At 45.5% G+C, this 19,891-nt stretch overlaps 2 protein-coding genes across 3 annotated transcripts in view; one reads left to right on the top strand and one right to left on the bottom strand.

Annotated features, from left to right (window-relative positions):
* The window catches only part of LOC309539394 (protein EFR3 homolog A), a 58,893-nt gene extending 45,689 nt beyond the window's left edge, over nt 1–13,204 (bottom strand). The window contains exon 1 of one of the 2 annotated variants that reach the window (XM_082235576.1): nt 13,095–13,204. The gene's annotated coding sequence lies outside the window, so the exon portion shown is untranslated. Of the gene's footprint in view, nt 1–8,848; nt 8,869–13,094 lie in introns of those variants that run through there. The other variant, XM_082235577.1, reaches the window with a different exon arrangement.
* Nucleotides 13,205–13,349: 145 nt separating this feature from the next.
* Nucleotides 13,350–19,891, top strand: part of SLC39A4 (solute carrier family 39 member 4) — a 70,265-nt gene continuing 63,723 nt past the window's right edge. Inside the window, exons 1-2 of the mRNA XM_082235617.1 lie at nt 13,350–13,404; nt 14,851–14,903. Of these exons, the coding sequence (XP_082091743.1) occupies nt 13,365–13,404; nt 14,851–14,903 (93 nt within the window). The 5' untranslated portion in view covers nt 13,350–13,364. The remainder of the gene's footprint in view (nt 13,405–14,850; nt 14,904–19,891) is intronic.

Genomic DNA, 19,891 nt, shown 5'->3' with positions numbered 1-19,891 from the left:
GCTAAGCGGTCAGCACCCAGAGACAACCCATCCAGCCCCTAGTCCTGTCCACAAGCAGTGCCGGATTTACGTATAAGCTAAACAAGCTATAGCTTAGGGCCCCACTCTCTTGGCCCCCCCCCAAAAAAATTCACTATTAATATACTTCTTCTTAATTGTATTTCAGTTCCACAATTGCTTTGATAAATTGATAAAATACATCAATCAGAATTCACATTCAGAAACAAGGCAGATCTTTCAAAGCAGCATGAAGACATAAAATGAAGGCCAAAACAAAACAGATTAGCAAGAGCTAAAAACCTGGGAAAATATAAAAGTCTTTGCCCAGCTCCAGAAAGACATCAGAGTAGGCACTGGAGAAATCCTCTATTGGGTGAGAATTTCAAAATTCGGGTGTCACTGCTAAAAATGCCCTTTCCCCAGACAACTAACCACTGCCTCCAGGTGATGGGGAACCTGGAGAAGAGGCCCTCTCTGATCACCCAGGAGTTAATATTTAGATCTTACACTGATGCCCCTTTCCGTCTTGGAGGAGCTCAGAGCAGCTCCCCTTGGGCTGCCAGGCTGTCTTTCCACTCAGGCTGTTCGCAGGGCCAAATCTGCTTAGCTTCTAAATGAAGCTGTGCCATGTGCCTCCAGACCTTTCGAAAGGCGGAGCCCGATACACAATTACATGAGAGCAACTCCCACTGGATTTAATAGCATTCTCTCCCCAAGTAAACATGCCCAAGATCACAGGGCAGGCGGCAGAAGTCTTAAACAGGCTCCACTCTATTAGAAAAGGGAAACTGCCGATGTTTAGGGTATCACCGTCCAACTCCTAGATATAAGGCCAAATAATGTTAGCTATGGGACGCAGATGGCGCTGTGGTCTAAACCACAGAGCCTAGGGCTTGCCAATCAGAAGTTTGGCAGTTTGAATCCCCATCCAGGTCAGCGGTTCGAATCCCCGTGACGGAGTGAGCTCCCGTTGCTCGGTCCCTGCTCCTGCCAACCTAGCAGTTCGAAAGCACGTCAAAGTGCAAGTAGATAAATAGGTACCGCTCCGGCAGGAAGGTAAATGGCGTTTCCATGCGCTGCTCTGGTTCGCCAGAAACGGCTTAGTCATGCTGGCCACATGACCCGGAAGCTGTACGCCAGCTCCCTCAGCCAATAAAGCGAGATGAGCGCCGCAACCCCAGAGTCGTCCGCGACTGGACCTAATGGTCAGGGGGGAAAGATTGAGGGCACAAGGAGAAGGGGACCGCAGAGGATGAGATGTTTGGACGGTGTTCTCAAGGCTACCAGCATGAGTTTGACCAAGCTGCGGGAGGCGGTGGAGGACAGGAGTGCCGGCGTGCTCTGGTCCATGGGGTCAGGAAGAGTCGGACACGACTAAACAACAACCACCTTTACCTTTTTAATGTTAGTTATTAAGCTTAACGCTATTAAATTTGGTTATTAATACATTTCAGTGTAGGGTTTGGAGCAACTGCATACGTGCCAGAGTTCAGTGGTGCAAACCTTTCTAAATCTTGCCTTGGGGAAGCTTTCAAGTAGAGAAATAGGATGCACTTCAACTGGATAATTCCCTTCTCTGCACAAGTCCCAATGAAATGGAAAAAAGCTGAGCAAGGGCATGACCACAGTTTTTCTGAAGCTCCTGAGAGCCGCAGAGGAGTTTGCACAGAACTCCGAGGTGAATTATGCCTTAGTTTTCTACACAGGAACTATATTTTCTGCATCCCTCACAATCAACATGCATCCCCTCTGACATTCCTTTCTTAATGTGATCTTGTACAGAGCTCATGAAGGCAGGGGATGGACGGACTGAGAGATACCCACCTGCATTTTCCATCTGTCAGAGCAGCAATATTTTAAAGAAATATTTTAACTCTGCCTTTATGATTGGGGCAATCAGCAACAGCACATGGTCATGCTAGCTAGCTAATTTATGTACGTTCATGCCTTTTTTGCCCTTTGAGACAAAGCCAAAAAGATAAATGCCTCTTTGCACAACTGTGGGAAGAAGGCACGTGTACAGAAGAAGCAAAGGAACACAACAGAGGAAGCGAAACTATGTCTGTGGGTGGTGTCAATTATGTAACAGCTTCCCTGGCTTTTGTGGGTACACTTCTGCTGTCTTGCCAATGAGCAGCATGGCTTTAATTAATGCCTCTGACTTCGTGATCGGCCATACCATAATCAAAATTCAATCTTAATGACTGTCAGACCTCAAAGGCCAAAAGAAGAAGAAGAAGAAGAAGCCATGAACATACATAAAATGAGCTAGCTAGCTTGACCATGTGCTGTTGCTGGTTGCCCCAAACATAAAGGCAGAGTTCAAACATTTCTTTTAAAATATTGCTGCTCTGACAGAGGTTAAAAACAATGGAAAATGCAGGTGGGTATCTCTCAGGCCACATCTTGCCTTGCACAAAAATAAGAATCATAGAATCATAGAATCATAGAGTTGGAAGAGACCACAAGGGCCATCGAGTCCAACCCCCTGCCAAGCAGGAAACACCATCAGAGCACTCCTGACATATGGTTGTCAAGCCTCTGCTTAAAGACCTCCAAAGTAGGAGACTCCACCACACTCCTTGGCAGCAAATTCCACTGTCGAACAGCTCTTACTGTCAGGAAGTTCTTCCTAATGTTTAGGTGGAATCTTCTTTCTTGTAGTTTGGATCCATTGCTCCGTGTCCGCTTCTCCGGAGCAGCAGAAAACAACCTTTCTCCCTCCTCTATGTGACATCCTTTTATATATTTGAACATGGCTATCATATCACCCCTTAACCTCCTCTTCTCCAGGCTAAACATGCCCAGCTCCCTTAGCCGTTCCTCATAAGGCATCGTTTCCAGGCCTTTGACCATTTTGGTTGCCCTCCTCTGGACACGTTCCAGTTTGTCAGTGTCCTTCTTGAATTGTGGTGCCCAGAACTGGACACAGTACTCCAGGTGTGGTCTGACCAGAGCAGAATACAGTGGCACTATTACTTCCCTTGATCTAGATGCTATACTCCTATTGATGCAGCCCAGAATTGCATTGGCTTTTTTAGCTGCCGCGTCACACTGTTGGCTCATGTCAAGTTTGTGGTCAACCAAGACTCCTAGATCCTTTTCACATGTACTGCTCTCAAGCCAGGTGTCACCCATCTTGTATTTGTGCCTCTCATTTGTTTTGCCCAAGTGCAATACTTTACATTTCTCCCTGTTAAAATTCATCTTGTTTATTTTTGCCCAGTTCTCTAATCTGTCAAGGTCGTTTTGAAGTGTGATCCTGTCCTCTGGGGTGTTAGCCACCCCTCCCAGTTTGGTGTCATCTGCAAATTTGATCAGGATGCCCTTGAGTCCATCATCCAAGTCGTTGATAAAGATGTTGAATAAGACCGGGCCCAAGACAGAACCCTGTGGCACCCCACTAGTCACTCTTTTCCAGGATGAAGAGGAACCATTGATGAGCACCCTTTGGGTTCGGTCAGCCAGCCAGTTACAAATCCACTGAGTGGTAGCATAGTCAAGACCGCATTTTACCAGCTTCTTTACAAGAATATCATGGGGCACCTTGTCAAATGCCTTGCTGAAATCAAGGTAGGCTACATCCACTGCATTCCCTTCATCTACCAGGCTTGTAATTCTGTCAAAAAACGAGATCAGGTTAGTCTGACATGACTTATTTTTCAGAAATCCATGCTGACTATTGGTGATCACAGCATTCCTTTCTAGGTGCTCACAGACTGTTTGCTTAATGATCTGCTCCAGAATCTTCCCTGCTATTGATGTCAGACTGACTGGGCGGTAATTATTTGGGTCCTCTCTTTTCCCCTTTTTGAAAATAGGGACATTTGCCCTCCTCCAGTCTGCCGGGACTTCGCCTGTTCTCCAGGAATTCTCAAAGATGACTGCCAGTGGTTCTGAGATCACATCTGCCAGTTCTTTTAATACTCTTGGATGCAGTTTATCTGGCCCTGGAGACTTGAATACATCTAAACTAGCCAAATATTCTTGTACCATCTCCTTAGTTATTCTGGGCTGTGTTTCCTTTGCTGAATCATTTGCTCCAAATTCTTCAGGTTGGGCATTGTTTTCTTTATCGGAGAAGACTGAGGCAAAGAAGGCATTGAGGAGTTCAGCCCTTTCTGTGTCCCCTGTTTGCATTTCACCATCTTCTCCTCTGAGTGACCCCACTGTTTCTTTGTTCTTCCTTTTGCTACGAACATACCCATAAAAGCCTTTTTTGTTGCTTTTAACCTCTCTAGCAAGCCTGAGTTCATTCTGTGCTTTAGCTTTTCTGACGTTGTGTCTACACGTGCTGGCTATTTGTTTGAATTCCTCTTTGGTGGTTTCCCCCCTTTTCCATTTTTTGTACACATCCTTTTTTAATCTTAATTCAGTTAAAAGTTCTTTAGATAGCCACCCTGGCTTCTTTAGGCACCTTCCATGTTTCCGTCTCATTGGTATTGCCTGACGTTGTGCTTTTAGTATCTCCCTCTTAACAAACTCCCAGCCATCATGAACTCCCTTTCCTTTTAGTATTGTTGTCCATGGGATCTCACCCAGCACTTCCCTAAGTTTTATGAAGTCGGCTTTCTTAAAGTCAAGAAATTGAGTCCTAGTATGCTTGGCTACTCCTTTCCGCTGTATAGTAAACTTCAGAAGAGCATGATCACTCGCGCCTAATGATCCTTCCACTTCTACCCCACTAACCAGGTCATCAACATTGGTTAGGACCAGATCTAAAATGGCTGTTCCTCTTGTTGCTTCTCCCACTTTCTGGACAATGAAGTTGTCTGCAAGGCCAGTGAGGAATCTGTTTGACCTTATGCTCTTGGCTGAGTTTGACGTCCAACAAATATCTGGGTAATTGAAGTCCCCCATTACTACTATCTCCCTTCCTTTTGCATGCTTGGCCATCTGTTCCAGGAAGGCATCATCTATGTCCTCCGTTTGGCTTGGGGATCTATAGTAAACTCCCACAATGAGGTCTCTGTTATTCTTCTCTCCCTTAATTTTGACCCAAATGCTCTCACTTTGGCTTTGAGGATCTAAATCTTGGATCTCTTCACAGGTATACACATCCCTGACATATAACGCCACTCCTCCTCCTTTCTTGTCTGGTCTGTTTCTCTGAAATAGATTGTATCCCCCCATTATTACATTCCAATCGTGGGACTTATCCCACCAGGTTTCAGTGATGCCTATTATGTCATATTTAGTTTGCTGTACCAAGAGCTCAAGCTCATCTTGTTTATTTCCCATGCTTTGCGCATTAGTGTACAGACATTGAAGTCCATTAATCATTCCCCCGTGTCTCTTATTTAAGGATTTTTTCCTCCCACCACTAGGTCCGCGTGCTGTTTGCTCCATTTGGTCTATGACATTTGGATGATCATCTTCATTAATTGATAGACTCCTACCTTCAGGAGCACTGTCTCCCTCCCCCACATTAGTCAGTTTAAAGCCCTCCTGATGAGGTTTCTGAGATTTTTTGCAAAAACATTTCTCCCAACCGTTGTGAGATGCAGCCCATCACTTGCCAGAAGTCCATCTTCAAGAAACTGCAGTCCGTGATCTAAGAATCCAAACCGTTCCTGTTTACACCATTTGCGAAGCCAGCTGTTCACTTCCACTATTTTCCCCTCTCTCCCTGGGCCACGTCGTTCAACTGGGAGGACAGATGAGATGACAATTTGTGCATTTAGTTGCTTCAATTTCCTGCCGAGAGCCTCGTAGTCTCTTTTGATCTTCTGGAGGCTATTGCTTGCAGTGTCGTTGGTGGATGGAGCAATGTGGAAATGGAACAGACTATGAAGGACAGACTCCCTGAAAAAGACCCTGATGTTGGGAAAGATGGAGCGCACAAGGAGAAGGGGACGACAGAGATGGTGGGACAGTGTTCTCGAAGCTACCAGCATGAGTTTGACCAAACTGTGGGAGGCAGTGGAAGACAGGAGGGCCTGGTGTGCTCTGGTCCAGGGGGTCACGAAGAGTCGGACAAGACTAAACGACTAAACAACAACAACATGAAGGACAGATGATGCGCTAAGGTGCATTAAACAAAAACTGCCTTACAACAAGTTCTATTACTAGTAGCGAAATTACATTATCAAATGCATGTCCACTTTTTCCAAGGATTTGACAGGGCAGCGTACACTGGATTGTAGAATTCTGTCCTCACAACAACCCTGCTAAGTAAGTTAGACTGAGACATAAAGAAACCGGATGGGTTTCATGGTGTTTCATCTACTGCTGGCCTTTCAAATATTTATTTTGCAGGCAAAACGAAACGAAAATGTGTGAGGAGGACATGCAACCACGTGGATAGGACACAGAAGATTTAAATACTCACGCAACAGCTAATAACTTGAGCTGTTAATTTCTGGGAGTTTCTGCTTGAGAACCCTAGAACTGATACTCAGATGGACTGACTTAGATTAGGGATTTTATGGCTCAGCAGCATCTAGGCCATAGGGCACCTTGTACTAGAGCATGTTACAAGCAGTTGTTCTGATGATCTAAAATCCAGTCAAATGCTCCACTACCTGGGGCTCATGTTTCCCACCACATGGGTGCGATGCAGCAGACTCACTCATCAGGTACAGTGGTACCTCGGGTTATATACGCTTCAGGTTACAGACGCTTCAGGTTACAGACTCCGCTAACCCAGAAATATACCTCGGGTTAAGAACTTTGCTTCAGGATGAGAACAGAAATTGTGCTCCGGCAGTAAGGCAGCAGCGGGAGGCCCCATTAGCTAAAGTGGTGCTTCAGGTTAAGAACAGTTTCAGGTTAAGAACAGACCTCCGGAAAGAATTAAGTACTTAACCCGAGGTACCACTGTACTCACGTTCTGGAGCATTTAAACTACATCTGTATTTAAGCTACATCTGCTCTCCTTTAGTCTACAAATGTTTCTTACAGAGCAACTAAATACGAAGTTTTGGAACCAAAAGGTTGGAATCTGCAGCAACTGTGAGGATTCTGCTGCTCTGGTGACCCCAACATATGTTTATTTTTTACTGCAGAGTGACAGACAAGAACTAACTGAATGAAAGAGTCAGAAGGGAAGCAATCAGTTCATATCCCTTAACGCACGGATGCATCATACGGTACCCAGGAAAGCTTGTCGCCAGTTCCCCTTCTTCACTCAAAGACAGTATCTAAATTGCACGGACTAATGGACAGTTGGAGTTGGGACTCTGGAGGCCAGGATTCACCCCAGTGCCACCGTAACCTTACATAACAAGCTTACAAAACTGTCTTAACAGCGGGGGGGGGGGGGTTGGAATATGGTTTTAAAATTGTCTAAAGACTACGTATTCATTATTACAGAGGTGCAATCTGCTATCTACCCAGACAGATAGTTGACTGGAAAACTACACTTCCTACTCTACTTGCTACAAGACAAAACTATATTATTTTAGGAAAGGCCATGCCATCTGCATCACCTCATATGTAGAATACAGAGCAATCTGTGTGTCTTAACCTATATAGCAGCCATGCGTTTAACTGGCTTTCCATCCAATTATGGTTTTCTTTTTGCCTTATCTGACTTTTAATCACAACCTTCACTGAATTAAAAAAAATGAGTTTTTGTTTAAATGCCCCAATTTAAACAGTGCACCAATGCCATCTTTTCAGGGGGGGAAATCCTCAAAATACATTTTCTTTTCAAGACATCATGTGAATAGAGAAAAGGGAGAAAAAGAACGGCAATCTTTAAAATATTCATTGTGGGAGCTGTAAAAGTTAAAATTAATGACAGCTTGTAATAATAATATAGTTGGGGGGGGGGGAAATACCTTACTTTAATGTTTCTTCATCAAAGATGAGTTTGGATCTTTGCATCCTTTTCAGTAACAGAGGTTTCCAACACTATGCTCAAAAAAAGAATGGTTTATTCTTTGTTCCATAACCACATGTTCTTTTCTTTGTGGAAAAAATTCTGAAATGCCCAGCTAGAAATTCCCAACAATATTTTCCTAGAACTGTTTAAGGTAGATTTTTTTAAAAAATCCTTCCTGCCTTGCACAATTTTTTCTAGAGGCAAAAACCGCGTCCTGCAATGACCTTCCCACTACACCATCAGAGAAACTGTCACTCCGTGCCATCATTTTATCTCACAAAATCCTAGAATCACCACCACCCAACGCTACAAAGTACCCGCACTGTCACCCAAAGCTGTGCCAAAGTCCTGACAATCACCCCAAGGAGAACAAAGCAGCCCCTGTCCCTCCACGCCTTGTCACTGATACAAAGAGAGAGAGAGAGACCCACCTTGGCAGGACACACAGGATCTTAGTGCGCCAGTTCCTCAGAGAGGAAGGACGGCACAGAATTATGCAGCCAAGGGCACAGCCCTAGAGCCAGCCTCATTCGCAACACGGAAGAACTGTCATTTGCCTCTGCTGTGATTACAGTGCCAACAAACCCCGGAGCGTTTTTCCAGTTTAGAAGGTTGAAAAAAACCACAACAATTTAGAACTATTTTAACCTCCAAAGAGCTACCTGTGCTCAGGGCAGAACATTTCAAATGATTCTAGGTATGAAGATCACATTTCGAGGGATCTGGGCAACCAAATGTTTTAGAAAACTGTATCACTGGTAACTTCATTAGCGGAAAACTTAATGCAGAAAGCTATTTGTACACTTTGGCAGGCTTGTACAAGCACGCAGCGACAGCACTTGCCTGACAATTCACCAGAGATGAGGAGTCCCTTGGGGTCACTTCAATTGTAGCACAGTCTCCAGAGAAAAACCCTGAGCAACATCATGCGCTGTTAAACTCCACCAGGATACACTGATACTGGCAGCTGCACTTTTTTAAAAAGCTGAGAGCGTATTGTGGATTATAGACAATAAATACCTGTTCCTTAGGACCTAAAGAAACCGTCTTGGCTGAGAAGAGTTCTATAGTGAAGCAACAATAGGAAATTGTTCCATAAGGCTGAATAAAGGTAGTTACCTCTCAGCTGTTTCTCACCAACAATCCAAGTACGGTAGCTAAAGAGAGGTAAGGGAATGCACTTTTACTCAGCCATTCAGCAGCCTTGGCAATATGGCCACAAATATTCATAACCTGATAACTTTGATAGTCTTTACTTGGACTTCATTATTTTAACATTCGCTTCCTAGAGTACTTCTGCTATGGGGCAACTATATAAATGAGGCAGGTAAATAAATAAGGGGAAAGCAAAATGTCACTTAGGAAAGGATCTGCAAGGTTTTCCTCGAAGCCTGAATTTGTTTTATTCTGGGTTGTTTAATTTGATGATTTAATGGGCTGTAAACCATGTTGAGATTTTTTCTATAAAGTATAAAGCTGTATATAAATGAAATGAAGATGAATTGTACTCATTCTGCATGCCTATTCTAGAGTTTTGCTTTTCTTCTTTTAATTTTCGTCTGCAGTTACAATTGTTCTCTCCGTTAAAAAAATGTAGTATAAACGCCAACAACTGGGAAACACTAGGCTGCGAGCGCTCCAGTTGGAGAACAGCCTTTACCAAAGGTGTCACAGGCTTTGAAGACACTCGAACTCAGGACACAAGGGAGAAACGTGCTGAGAGGAAGGCACGCTTGGCAAATCCACACCATGATCAACTCCTGCCCGGAAACCAATGTCTCCACTGTGGAAGGACGTGTGGATCCAGAATTGGCCTCTGAAGTCACTTACAGACTCATTGTTAAAACCGTGTTTATGGAAGACAATCTTACTTGGCTACGAGGGATGGCCAAAAAGGAAGAGATACATTATAAAAAGAAATGAAAAAACTTTACAAAAAAGTCTGCAAAGTTACTAGTGAGCCGGGAGATTATCAGAGGAGGGATGGAAAGCCCAGCCTCCCCTCTACCAGCCGTACTCTGAGTGTAGAGGTTGGGGCTTCTGTTCGAAGGCACCCCTTTAGGCTTCCATATGGGGCGCAGAGGATGGAAGAAGAAGCCCTCTGCCCCTCCACTCACTCACTAGTGCCTAAAGACAAGGTCTGAATCAATTCAATGCAGAGCACAGAAGAGGTTACTGTGCCATCTGTGAAATGGGCGCCATCTCATACACAGATATGCAAGAACTCGAGGCTAGCTGAGCTAGCCAAAGTCACGAAGTTCTTGTGAGGCTGGCAAATCTTAAGGAAGAGCAGGGGTGGGAGACTGGCCGAGATGTGATTGATTGATTGATTGATTGAATCTTTCTTTGCATCAGCCATAGCAATAAAACAACAATACGATATATAAAGAATAGAAATAAAAAGTCACTTATAAAAAACACATTTTAGGGTTTTGAATCAAGATCCAAAGTGAGTGCCTGTCCAAACCTGGGCCCCATATCATAGCTATGCTAGGGGTTCAGCTTGGAACACTTCCAGGACTGATGGTGTATGTTTACCACCTTTTGTGCGGAAAAAGCTTGTCAGAATTTTGGCGCTTTGGGACGCTTTTTCTTTTGCACATTTGCTCCCCATGACCCCATAGACTGGAAAATAAGGCCAGGATATTTGAAAACTGTGACCTGCTCAATTAGTTGGTTGTACATGCGCCATGCAGGGACCCTATAGTTTCTTGAGAAAAACATGACTTTGGTTTTCTTGTAATTCACGGTTAGCTGTTCTCTCTGGCAATATCCTGAAAAGCCAGATGTGATTTTTGCCCCGCCTTACTAAGGCCATTGCCTACAACCAAGGGTGTTCTGCCATGCTGGGTTTTGCTCACCAGGTTCCCTTAGCAATACCAAGACACCCCTTCAGTGTAGACACAAAAGTCTGTGTTTTTGGAAAGCAGCGAGGTGTTTTTAAGCATAAATTGGATGGTCATCTGCCAGGGATGTTTTGCCTGCACTGCAGGGGGTTGGGCTAGATGGCCCTCAGGGGGCCCTTTCCTTCCAACTCTGCCATTCTAACAGCAGAGGAGGGTGGCAGCCCCAGGCTCTTGAGTTGCCACAAGAGAGCAGGAAGTGGGGGGCAAGAAGAAGTTGGAGCATTCCTTCTTTGCGCACACTTCCCTCTGCAGAGACCCTGGGGGGACAAGGGGTGTCCCAACTTCACCACTTGGGAGTTTTTAACCATTAGGCGGCGAGGGAGCTTTTAAAACCGAAACAAAGCAAGCAGATGCTGGCAGAATCATGGAGTCGGAAGGGACCCCGCGGGGTCATCCATCCCAACCCCCTGCAATGCAGGAATCTCTCTCTTTTTTCTTTTTCTTTTTTGCAAAACAATTTACATCGAATATAGACCAAAAAAACCCCAAACCTAAACAGACCATAAACTAACAACATCACACATTTAGCATAACACACACTGTAACTTTTGATTCACCTCATTGCACTTATTACATCTTATTGTTCTATACGCACTTCATTATTATTTTCCCATTACTTATCAGGAAAATTTTGACTTTTGTAATTTCCTTATATTTCAAGATTCGATCAAAATTTGTCAGGAGCTTTGCATTATCACAGTACAGTGGTACCTCCAGTTGCGGACAGGATCCATTCCGGGGGTCCGATCGGATCCTGAGGTTTCCACAACCTGAGGACCGCTTCTGCGCATGCATGCACGGTGAAACCTCGTAAAATACTTCCAGGTTTGCTGCGCATGCATCCCAAAGTTTACGTAACTAGAGGGTTACGTAAACGGAGGTTCGACTGTACTTTTGAAGATATTCTTTGAATATTGTCCTATCTTTACTGGTTTCCTGATTTGAGTCTCCTCTTATTCTCTCAGTCAGTTTTGCAATTTCTAAATATTCTAGCATCTTCGCAGGAATCTCAATGAAAGCATCCAGGACAGATGGCTTAGAAACCGCCAAGAAACGCTTCCTGGAAAGAAACAGGAACCCCATTTTGGGAGGTGGGAGGCAATGGTTCTACTGGCGAGCAGGTTTACACTCCAACTTGGTGGAGGGGAGAGAAAGGCGGATAGGGGGAAGGAGGAAGTGGGGCTCAGATACAAAAACTCAACACTCCCCCCATCAGAAAAACTCTCACAGAGAAGAAAAAGAAGATTGGCAAAACAAATTAATGAACTATAATAATAATATAATAATAAAATTTTATTTATATCCCGCCCTCCCCAGCCAAAGCCAGGCTCAGAGCAGTTAACAGTAAAAGTAACACAATTAACATAAAATCACAATCTATTAATCAAAATGCATTCTAAAATCAATCCATTCTAAAATCAATTCAGAATCAAATTAATAGGAACTATATGCAGGACATATTAGATCATTGGAAACCCAAGAAAGAAAAGGGACATTGATTCTTTTTTAAAAAGGGGGGAGATATTTCATGCACACTTTGCAAGCCTTGTGTGCAGGCTTTTACATGAAACTTCTAAAGGTCTCTTGTAACGACATGAACAAGGCTTTAAAATTGGACTGCTAAGAATATAAGATTTGACGGACATGCATGAATAAGTATAAAACAATGGAACCAGGAGGGGGAGTGGAGGGAAGTCAATGAAGGCGAATGATTTAAATTTTTGATTGTGATCTTCTTTTTTGGGTTTTTTTGGTTATTATAAAAGTAATAAATTGGATCTAAAAAAAATTGGAAGTCGCCCAGAGTGGGCGGGGTATAAATAATAAATTTATTATAATTAAATTAAATTAAATTAAATATAATTAAATAAATTAAATAAATAAATTAAATTAATAATAATTTATTATTATTATTATTGATAAAGAAGAACTCTCACACATACCCTTAAAAAGCGAGGAAGCCCGCATGTTCCCCGCCCCCACCCCCCCTCCCGATCAAGGCCTCTCACAGGATACAATAATGGAACTGAGGAGGGAGGAGGAGGGCTAGGAAGGGAACCCCAAGGGACATCTAGTCCACCCCCTGGTTTGTGTGTGTGTGAACACGGGCAGAGAAGCGTGTCCCGGGGGGGGGCTGCCTGCCTTTGGACTTTGAGCTCCATGGGGCGCCCCCCCTCAACCCCAAAGCGAATGGGGGGGGGGAAGGAGTATCTTTTTTGGGGGGGAGGGAAAGACCCCAGACCCCGCACTCCCTCACAGGGAGGGGCGGGTATTTAATAAATAATGACGATAATAGCGATAATAAGGCGAATATTTCTTCCCTTCCCTTCCCGCCTCCCCCCCCCCGGGGCAGGACTCACCGCCGGGGCCTCCGCCTCAGAGCAGGCGCCGCCGCCGCCATCTTGGCCCGCCTTTCCGGCCCTTCGCGAGGCTCGGCCGCCGCGCGCGGTGCATTGTGGGCGCTGTAGTCCCTCGCCTCAACGCCGCCTTCGCGCAAAGGGGCCCGGCGCCGACCAGGGTCATCTAGACCGACCCCGCGGCGACGCTCGCTCCCCGCCCGCTTTTCCTTTCCTCATAGGTATTTATCAGTTTACTTGCTTGAGCATTTCTAGCCCAAGGAGCTCTCGCGCATGCGCAGGAACGTTTCTGCCCTCACAACGAGCCTGCGAGGTAGGCCAGCCGCAGGGCCGGATTGAGGTTGGACGAGGCCCTCAGCGCCTGAAGGGAACGGGGCCCTTTCTATGTCCAGCTCTCCTTCGTCAGCAGCAAACTGCCCCCTTTTTTGGGTTGAATAGATGCTATATGCTCATTTATGGACCTCATAGGTATCTCAAGCCATTTGCACATCACAAAATATGTATTTTATCAAAGTAATTGTGGAACTGAAATACAATCAAGAAGAAGTATATTAATAGTGAATTTTTTTGGGGGGCCCCAAGAGAACGGGGCCCTAAGCTATAGGTTGTTTAGCTTATATGTAAATTGTAAATCTGGCACTGCTCCATGCTGCTGTCTTCAATGGGATCCTCTCTTAAAATAAAAAAATTAAGGTTTTATATATACATATATATATATTTGCTTTCGTAGATTTTCACGGGTACAGGAATGCAGGTTTTGGTGTCTTCGGGTGTCTTCCCGTGTAAGAGTCGGGGTGTCTGGGCGACGTTTCGACGAGGTCTCACTCGTCATCTTCAGGCTGGTGCTTTCGGCTTTTTGTTCCAGTAACAAGAAGCCGAAAGCACCAGCCTGAAGATGACGAGTGAGACCTCGTCGAAACGTCGCCCAGACACCCCGACTCTTACACGGGAAGACACCCGAAGACACCAAAACCTGCATTCCTGTACCCGTGAAAATCTACGAAAGCAAATATATATATATATATATATATATAAAATGTTCATAACGGCATATATAAACCACATGTCTGAAACCCCACAGAAAAAGCCCTGAAACCATTTTGTCCCTCCCAAATTGACCTCAAATATTTCTCTGCAAGATCAAAGGAAAATGAAAAAGCCTCCCCATTGTCTTTTTGTTCACAAATCCTGTCTTAAGGGTATGTCTGTATATGAATTGGGTGAGCCTGTGACCTGGCTCAGGAACTCAGTATTTATCATTACAAAAGACTGGCCAGGCTCCCCAGGGTATCCAATCAAGTGAGCACTAACAGGTACCTTGCCAGACAGGAGATAAATAACGCACTCAGATTTCTGCTGTAGACCGCCTTTTCTGTGATGTAGGTATGATGTTTGGGGGGGTTGTCTTGAGCACCAGGGAAGACAATTTAAAATATCTATATAAGGGTGGGCACACCTTGGTTCGGGGTCCTCCTCCTCCTTCTGCGTGTGAGGGGAGCACCCTGTTGCAACAGTCCAATAAAGATCAGGCTTACTAGCTGCTTTGCTTCTCAATATTCTCTGGTTGGCCTCTGTTATTTTCTCCTACCAATAGGGAACCTATATAAGGACTCTATATGGGCTCCCATGTCCCCCATAAGGGAATAAGGGCAGATTTTTGTTTATTACACTCTCTTCACTCTGTTCAGCAGGAGTTAGTTGTAAGCCTGTTAATAGCATCAGCTGCACCAAGTAACGAACTTTCTTTTTTCTCTTGCAGTTTATCACATGGTGGAAAATAGAAGCCAAGCTTCCCATCAACAATGCCTGGCAGTAAGTATGGCAACCTGTTGGAAATGTAAGGCGTTTGCACTGAGAACTTGAGATTCGGTCCTTCGGTGGAAATCTCTTCTGAAAAAGGAAAAGCAGAAACAAAATGTGGCAAGTGTGAGGCATCTTTGAACGTGGAGCTCTGGCTTCAGACGTTGTAGCAGGCGTGCTCATTGCTACCCAGAAATGTATTAACTGCTTCAATTTTAACTGCTATTGTGAATACAATACTAGTCAAACCGACCGAAGTGGTCACATCAGGTAGTGACCACCAGATGGTGCAGGTGCTCTTTAGGACTTATATAGGCCCGGAGTTGCCTTGCACTTGGAAATCTCAGAAAGCAGAGCTGCTCTGGTCTCTCAAGAGCATGTTAAAAGAGCCATGGGCTCTATTCAGTGGCGTAGCGTGGGGGGTGCAGGGGGGGCCGGCCGCACCGGGCGCAACATCTGGGGGTTAGGGGGCGCAAATCCACGGGTTAGGGGGCGCAAATTACTTGCCTTGCCCCGGGTGCTGACAACCCACGCTACGCCACTGGCTCTATTCAGCATGCCGACAGCACAATCATTTCCCACTTGGGCTGGAAGAATGGGTCCCTGATTGACTCCAGCTGCAGAAGCTGAGGCTGCTTGGGCTGGAGTATTGTTTGCGGGGGATAAGTAATACAAATTACTTATTTGTATCTTTATTTTAGAGCTTATGATTTACTTTGCATGTGTACTTCTTGATCTTTTATTTATTGCCCATGACTGCTTTTGTCACGTTTAGAATTAGTAATTTTGTTCATTTTTCAAGACACCTTGAACATCGTTTGAACTATGGAAAGGCAGCATACAGATAATACAGGGGTCAGCAAACTTTTTCAGCAGGGGGCCAGTCCACTGTCCCTCAGACCTTGGGGGGGGGGCGACTATATTTTTTTGGAGGGGGGATGAATTAATTCCTATGCCCCACAAATAACCCAGAGATGCATTTCAAATAAAAGCACACATTCTACATATGTAAAAACACACAGATTCCTTAACCATCCGTGGGCCGGATTTAGAAGGCGATTGGGCCGGATCCGGCCCCCGGGCCTTAGTTTGCCTACCCATGGATAAAACAATGTATGGATGAATGTATATCATAGAATCATAGAATCATAGAGTTGGAAGAGACCACAAGGGCCATCAAGTCCAACCCCCTGCCAAGCAGGAAACACCACCAGAGCACTCCTGACATATGGTTGTCAAGCCTCTGCTTAAAGACCTCCAAAGTAGGAGACTCCACCACACTCCTTGGCAGCAAATTCCACTGTCGAACAGCTCTTACTGTCAGGAGGTTCTTCCTAATGTTTAGGTGGAATCTTCTTTCTTGTAGCTTGGATCCATTGCTCCGTGTCCACTTCTCTGGAGCAGCAGAAAACAAGCTTTCTCCATCCTCATAAGGCATCGTTTCCAGGCCTTTGACCATTTTGGTTGCCCTCCTCTGGACACGTTCCAGTTTGTCAGTGTCCTTCTTGAACTGTGGTGCCCAGAACTGGACACAGTACTCCAGGTGAGGTCTGACCAGAGCAGAATACAGTGGCACTATTACTTCCCTTGATCTAGATGCTATACTCCTATTGATGCAGCCCAGAATTGCATTGGCATTTTTAGCTGCCGCGTCACACTGTTGGCTCATGTCAAGTTTGTGGTCAACCAAGACTCCTAGATCCTTTTCACATGTACTGCTCTCAAATACTGTATCACCTCTCGTTATTTTCTTCTCCATGCCCAACTCCCTCAAGTATTCTTCATAAGGCTTGGTTTCCGGACGCTTGAACATTTTGGTCACCCTTCTTTGCACAGGTTCCCTTGCACACCCTCCTTTGCACAACATCTTTCTTAAATTGTGGCACCCAGAACTGGACACAGTATTCCAGCTGTGGTCTGCCCAAGACAGAATAAAGTAAAGGTAAAGGGACCCATGACCATTAGGTCCAGTCGTGGCCGACTCTGGGGTTGCGGTGCTCATCTTGCTTTACTGGCCAAGGGAGCCGGCGTACAGCTTCCGGGTCATGTGGCCAGCATGACTAAGCCGCTTCTGGCGAACCAGAGCAGCGCACGGAAATGCCATTTACCTTCCCGCCGGAGCGGTACCTATTTATCTACTTGCACTTTGACGTGCTTTCGAACTGCTAGGTTGGCAGGAGTGCTAGGTTGGCAGGATAGAGCAGTACAATTACCGTTTTTTTCGCACCATAACACTCACTTTTTTCCTCCTAGAAAGTAAGGGGAAATGTCTGTGCGTGTTATGGAGGGAATGCCTACGGGTGGCATGCCTACGGATTTTCCTCCTCTAAAAACTACGTGCGTGTTATGGTTGGGTGCGTGTTATAGAGCGAAAAATACGGTACTTCCTTTGATCTAGACACTAGACTTCTGTTGATGCAGCCTAGAATAGCATTAGCTGCAACTTTTGCTGTTGCATCATACTCTTGACTGATGTTTAGCTTGTGGTCCACCAAGATGCCTAGATACTTTTCACATGTACTGCTGCCAAGTCAGGTGCATCTGCAGCACCATAAATCCAACTCAATGGTGTAACATTGGAAAATGTCATTCACTTATCCTACCTGGGCAGTTATCTTTCAACAAGGGCCAACACTGATGCCGAAATCCAGCATCGCCTGAGCTCTGCGAGTGTGACTTTTTCCCGATTGAAGTGCAGAGTGTTTGAGGACCAGGACATTCACAGGGAAACCAAAATGCTTGTTTACAAAGCTATTGTACTAGCAACCTTACTGTATGCTTGTGAAACATGGACCACTTACAAACGCCAGCTCCAACTCCTTGAAAGATTCCATCAACGGTGTCTCCAAAAAAATTTACACATCACTTGGGAAGACAGGCAAACTAATGCCAGTGTACTGGAAGAAGCAAAGATCACCAGTGTTGAAGCGACGATTCTTCAACATCAACTTCGTTGGACTGGTCATGTTGGACTGGTCATGATTATTGTCTTCTAAAGCAGCTACTTTATTCTGAACTGAAAAATGGAAAGTGTATTGCTGGTGGTCAACAAAAGAGGTTTAAAGACTGTCTCAAGGCAAATCTTTAAAAGTAGTATACACACTGACAACTGGGAAACACTGGCCTGCAAGCGCTCCAGTTGGAGAACAGCCTTTACCAAAGGTGTAAAGGGCTTTGAAGACACTCAAACTCAGGATGCAAGGGAGAAACGTGTTGAGAGGAAGGCATGCTTGGCAAATCCACACCATGATCAATTCCCGCTCAGAAACCAATGTCCCCACTGTGGAAGGACGTGTGGATCCAGAACTGGCCTCCAGTCTCTTACAGACTCATTGTTAAGACCGTGTTTATGGAAGACAATCTTACTTGGCTACGAGGAATCGCCAAAGAAGCACCTGGTTATTCCTGCGTAAGTGTAGAACCATGCATTTGCCCCTGTTGAAATTAATTAATTAATTAAGCAGACTTAATTAACCAGCAAACTAAGCCAACCTTCTTTTTTTGGGCTGGATGGCTGGGTGGGAGTTGACATTGACCTGCAGGCTTCTCTTGGCCTTTCACCAGTGGGCAGAAGTGGAATCCGCCAGCAGTAGCCAAGAGATCTCTGTGTGCCACCTCTGCCTTCTGCCCTGGCTGTTGCACAGATGTGGCGCTCCTGAAAAGCCCTACTGGGCTTTGTGGTTGGAGAAAGAGGGCAGGAATGCTCCCTGAAAGGATAGATGATTTTAAAACTGGACTGCTGTGCATCTAATCTGCTCAGAGAGGCTGAACTTTGTGCACTAGGTACCCGCTGACCCTCAAACCGTGCCATTTGTTTATTCCACCCTTCAGGTATCTTTGCACCCAGGTGACTGCCAGCTGAACTCCACCAGCTGGTAAAGTTTGAGCCCCATGACTGCATTTACGAGGTGTGTTATCGACGCTTCTTGCAGAAGTCTGGCGTCAACAGCTGATAATGGGGGGCAGGCAGCAGGCAAAGGGCTCCCACCTGGGGAAGGAGAGAGGCAATAAGGTGCAGGAAGCACGCCAGGGCAAAGAAGAGCCTGCTGGATCAGGCCAGTACCCTGTTCTCACAGTGGGCAGCTGGAAACAGACAAGCAGGATTTGAACACAAGAGCCCTCTTCGCTCCTGCAGCTTCCAGCAACTGATATTCAGAAGCCTTGCTACTTCCAACTTTGGAGACAGAGCAGAACCATCCTGATTAGGAGCCTTCAGTAGCCCTCTCCTCCTCCATGAATTTGTCTCATCCTCTTTTAAAGCCATCTAGGTTAGAGGCCATCCCGGCCTCCTGTGGGAAGGAGTTCCAGAGGTTAACTGGGCGCAGTGGGAGAAAGGCCTTCCTTTTGTCTGTTTAAACATGTGCTGCTGAAAAAAATGCTTCCTTTTATCTGTCCCGAAACTTCCCGCAAGTACAAGTCACTGTCTCTACGACTCCCACATCCACTCCCCAACGCTGCCGAAGCCGTTGGCTTCATCTCACAGCATAATCTGGAGACCGTGAGCACCATTGGGCAATGTTCTGGCTGCTTCTGGCGGTGGCAGCAGCAGCAGCAGCTTTGAGTTGTGTGTCTGTGCCAGGGCACATTGCCCGTTGCCACACAGGCCAGACCTAGCTGAGCCCAGGGAGGTAACAACATGTCCTGGTGATGGATGGGCTGTGCAGTTTATCAGCTGGGCTGCCAGTATTAATGGATGCATGGAAAAGAAGATTGCATGGAGAAGAATGAACAGTCAACAGGGGGCCATTCCTTCAGGCCACACCACAGCCGCACCCTATATTTAAGACACATTGCTTCCCCCAAAGAAACCCAGCAGCTATAGTGTCAGGAGTGTGTGCAGGAGCCAGGCCCTGTGACCAATAGGACTCTGCAGGACTGGGGCCTTCCTAAGTTTGTTCTAAAGAGGCAAGGTGCGGCCTCACAGGTGAGGCCAATTGGTAACTCACAGCACCTGGTGGCAACAGCTGAGAAGGGATATAAGGTCAGCATTTTTCTTCGAC

The sequence above is a fragment of the Podarcis vaucheri genome (genome assembly GCF_965113315.1).
Source record: "Podarcis vaucheri genome assembly, chromosome: 8".
Lineage (NCBI taxonomy): Eukaryota > Metazoa > Chordata > Lepidosauria > Squamata > Lacertidae > Podarcis > Podarcis vaucheri.
This window is presented reverse-complemented; position numbering and strand designations above follow the sequence as displayed.